This window comes from Herpailurus yagouaroundi, unplaced genomic scaffold (assembly GCF_014898765.1).
Source record: "Herpailurus yagouaroundi ecotype Mexico unplaced genomic scaffold, PumYag 77, whole genome shotgun sequence".
Lineage (NCBI taxonomy): Eukaryota > Metazoa > Chordata > Mammalia > Carnivora > Felidae > Herpailurus > Herpailurus yagouaroundi.
The window spans coordinates 11,715,404-11,719,197 of record NW_024412388.1 but is presented as its reverse complement, the minus strand read 5'-3'; the positions used below and the strand labels follow the sequence as shown (position 1 = coordinate 11,719,197).

Below are 3,794 nucleotides of genomic sequence, written 5' to 3'. Positions count from 1 at the left end.
GCACAGTCCTTAGAGAGCCCCAGGCCGGTGGGGGCACGCAGAGACTCAGAAGCACCACACCCACAAGGTCCTGGGGTGGGCACGGGGGGTCCGAGTGGCAAAGGGACAGATTGCCCCCGGCCCGCTGCTGCGGAGGCCCCTGGGCTGGAGTTCTCGGCCTGGAATGCTGGGCTGTGAGCTCAGCCTGGGCCTGCGTGTGCCGGACTGTCAGCAGTGCTGCCTCACCGGAGAAGATTTCCAGCCCCCTCCGGGCCGTGGCAAGGCCTAAATTTAGCTAGGAGACAAGGGGCTGGCCCCAAGCCCAGGGACGGTCGGGCCTTATAAAGCGCCGGCAATCAGGGCCCAGCATGCTCCCCCAGAGCCCACACCCTCTGCTGTCCCCCTGCCCGCCTGGCCAGGGCCCGGCCGCCCGCCGTGGATGAGCCACAGGACCTCCTCCACCTTCAGAGCGGAGAGAAGCTTCCATTCCTCCTCCTCGTCCTCCTCATCCTCATCCTCCTCAGCCTCCCGTGCCCTCCCAGCCCAGGATCCGCCCATGGAGAAAGCCTTGAGTATGTTTTCCGAGGATTTTGGCAGCTTCATGAGGCCCCACTCAGAGCCCCGGGCCTTCCCAGGCAAGTTGTCAGGGCTTTGAAGGGAGGGGCGATGCACAGGTAGGGGACACCTGCTCCTGGCCACCTCTGGAGACGGCTGCCGAGCTGCCAAGAACAGGTGCTATACAACCATAGCCACGTGTGGCCACCAGGACAGATGTGGCCAGGGACAGATGTGGCCAGGAGAACAGGCTGGTCTCCAAGGAAGAGTGGTGGCCCCCGGGGTCAGCTATGATGCCAATGGCCACACATGGCCCGTGGCCAGGTCCTCGCTGGAGATGTAGGGGGCAGGACGGGGTTCAGGCCTGGGTGGGGGGGCGGGGGGGCTGCCACAGACATGGTCACACACACATAGTCCTCCCACCTGTGCTGGGTGAGGCCTGGCCCCACCACGGAGAAGGTGGGCTGCGAGAGGTGAGGACAGGTGGGCTGGGGGGTTGGGAACAACAGCTGAGAGGGAGGCGAGGCCCGGGGGCCTGCCCCTTTCCCCAAGAGGAGCCAGAGACCCGGGTTCTAGACGCAGGTGTGCCCGGTGCTCAGCTCACAGCAGCCTCCTCCACAGCCCGTTCCGGGGGGCCGGGCAACATCAAGACCCTCGGGGACGCCTATGAGTTTGCAGTGGATGTGAGTGACTTCTCACCTGAAGACATCATTGTCACCACCTCCAACAACCACATCGAGGTGCGGGCTGAGAAGGTGAGCCTGCCCACCCCGTCTGGACCCCGGCTCCACGTCTGTACCCTCTGTACCCCATGCTCCATGCTGGGACCCCAGACCTTGTCCAGTGCCCCTCCCCCGAGCCCCCCCAGAACAAACTAGAGACCTTGCTTTTATTACTTGTAGGCCACGGGACCCAAGACTCTGAGGTCCTTTCTTTAGGAGCCAAGGGCAGCTGAGGGAGCCACAGGGGAATGGGAGAGGGTGCAGGGATGCAGGGAGGCGGCACCTGAGGAGGTGAGTTGAGGGGGGCCCAGAGGATGGACATAGTGGCTGAGTGGGGACAGCCTTCCTGGCAGGCCTATGGGTAGGAAGGGGGCTCACCTGGGAAGCTGGCAGGGAGGAGCTCCCCCACGTGACATTCCCTCCCCTACCCAGTGGTTCAGCCCCCATCCTCCTGGGATCCTTGACCTGGGTCCAAGTCTGGCCAGAGGCCCTGCAGTTCAGGGCCAGACACATTCCGGACCCACCCCGCGCTCCCTCCACCCATGGGCCTCAGGGTCACTGGGTCACTAGGGTCTCTGAGTCCCAGCTCCCAGGAGGCTGAGACCCCGGCGGAGGGTGCGGCCCGGCCTGCACAGGAGCGCTACACCCTCCCCACCCCCACCCCCAGGGCCCCAGTCACGATTGCCCAGCAGAGAGGGCCTGCCAGGCTGCCTCCAGATCCCCCACGCCTAGCTTCCTCTCCCGAGCAGGGGAGGCTACATGCCCTGGCACCTCTGCCAGGGAAGCTGAGGACTGTGGGCACCAGGACCAGAGGGCAGCACGTGCCAGCCCTGTAACCCCCGCCAGTGACTCAGCCGCCCCAGCCTCCTCTGGACACGATGTGCCGGCCGAGCCGTGGGGGCGGGGCTGCCGGCCCAGCCCAGGCCCCGGACGCCCAGTGCATCTGGGCATCCCAGAGGGCACGGCCCTGGTGTGTGCTGTCTTCTTTGTACCCCGGGGGCTCTGAATTCTGCCACCGAGCTCCCTCTCTGAGCTGCCGCCCCCCCCCCCCAAGCCCCTTGCCTCCCCCTGGGAAGCACTGGAAGGCAGCTCTGAGGCTGGCCCTGCATACAGCCCTCAGCCACCGCCACCCTGGCCAGCCCCTCTGCTCCCGAGGGTAGAACCCCTTGGCATGTCGGGGCCCGGCTGGGGTGAGAGGAGGAAGACTTGATGTGAGCAGGACGGGGCTGGGGGCATCCGGCCCTGACCCATCACCCCTTCCCTAGCTGGCAGCCGACGGCACAGTCATGAACACCTTCGCTCACAAGTGCCAGCTGCCCGAGGACGTGGACCCCACTTCCGTGACCTCAGCCCTGAGGGAAGATGGCAGCCTCACCATCCGGGCCCGGCGTCACCCACACACGGAGCACGTCCAGCAGACCTTCCGGACAGAGATAAAAATCTGAGGGCCTCCCCTTTCCTGTCCCCCCCAATCCCCCCTTCTCCCCCACTGGCCTGCCAGAGACATTTTCCTCACCTCTCATGACAGCTTGCAGAACATCTCAGCTCAAGTTCCAGGCCCTGACACCATCAGACCCCAGGTGGGTCAACCCCGCCCCCCGCAACTGAGGCCTTCTGCCTCACCTGTGGCCTCCAGATTCCAGATGTGGCCTCTTTCCCTTAATCCAGAATAAAGGGATTGAGATTGGAAAGGGAGACCCCAAAGAACCCACTTTGGGGAAGGGGTCTGGGACAGGCAGGAGCACTAGGCAAATAATCTGCAGGACAGACAGATGGACAACTCCTTTGATCTATGGAGTCCCTGCAGGGGGGACAGGGACCTGGGACCCCCTTGGCCAAGGGGAGCGGACGAGGAAGAGGCGGATATTAGCGGAGGTGCTGATCCCGGTAGGTCCGGACAGCTCAGGGGAACCACAGGGGGGCGGCCGTGGTGGGAACCCTCTTCTCTGCCACTCCCCGAGCCCCAAACCAGCTGCCAGGCTCCCTGCTACCCGGTGTCCCCACCCACCAGCTGTGCCAGGGCAGGGCCACACAACGTCTGTACATAGATGGGGTTTTTCCGATACAGAGGGTTCACGAGGAAACTGCAACACTTCTGCCCTCAGTTACCTGCTGTGCCCTCGGGCAAAGCCGGGCAGAGGTGGCGGGGCTGGTCCCTCCTCCCACCTGGAGACCTGGGCTCCCGGGGCTGCTTCCGCAGACAGGTCCCCCAGATGAGGTGAGAGAGAGAACATGGATGGGGCCTTGGGTCTTCAAGGTTGGACCCCGGCTTCTTGCCAATCTTCCCCCGCGGCCAGTCACCTCCCCCCCAACCCTGCCCCTTCTTCAATCAATGAATCTATAAGGCTTGGTGCGTGTACATACAACACGCACGCCTATTGTCCTGTCCTTCAAATACTGAGCATGACCATTGGTTCAGGCTGAATGCAGAACATTCTAAAATCAGATTTTACAATCTCTATTTTTATCAATGGGGAAACTGAGTCTCTGAGTGGTTGAATGCCCACCTTACTCATTAAAGGTTGGATTTGAACCCAG

The 3,794-nt window shown here is 63.4% G+C and overlaps 1 protein-coding gene across 1 annotated transcript; it reads left to right on the top strand.

The window, feature by feature from the left end:
* Positions 1–324: 324 nt before the first annotated feature.
* Positions 325–3,794, top strand: HSPB7 (heat shock protein family B (small) member 7). The gene is made up of 3 exons (XM_040462285.1): positions 325–614; positions 1,156–1,289; positions 2,522–3,794. The coding sequence occupies exons 1-3, from the start codon at positions 419–421 to the stop codon at positions 2,699–2,701; spliced, it is 510 nt and encodes a 169-aa protein (XP_040318219.1). The 5' UTR covers positions 325–418; the 3' UTR covers positions 2,702–3,794.

Bases quoted from the DNA above. Each gene is read 5' to 3' on its own strand.
- HSPB7 (XM_040462285.1), top strand. From the start codon at position 419: ATGAGCCACAGGACCTCCTCCACCTTCAGAGCGGAGAGAAGCTTCCAT. The intron at 615-1,155 runs GCAAGTTGTCAG...CCTCCTCCACAG, and splicing joins AGAGCCCCGGGCCTTCCCAG to CCCGTTCCGGGGGGCCGGGC. The intron at 1,290-2,521 runs GTGAGCCTGCCC...CCCCTTCCCTAG, and splicing joins TCGAGGTGCGGGCTGAGAAG to CTGGCAGCCGACGGCACAGT.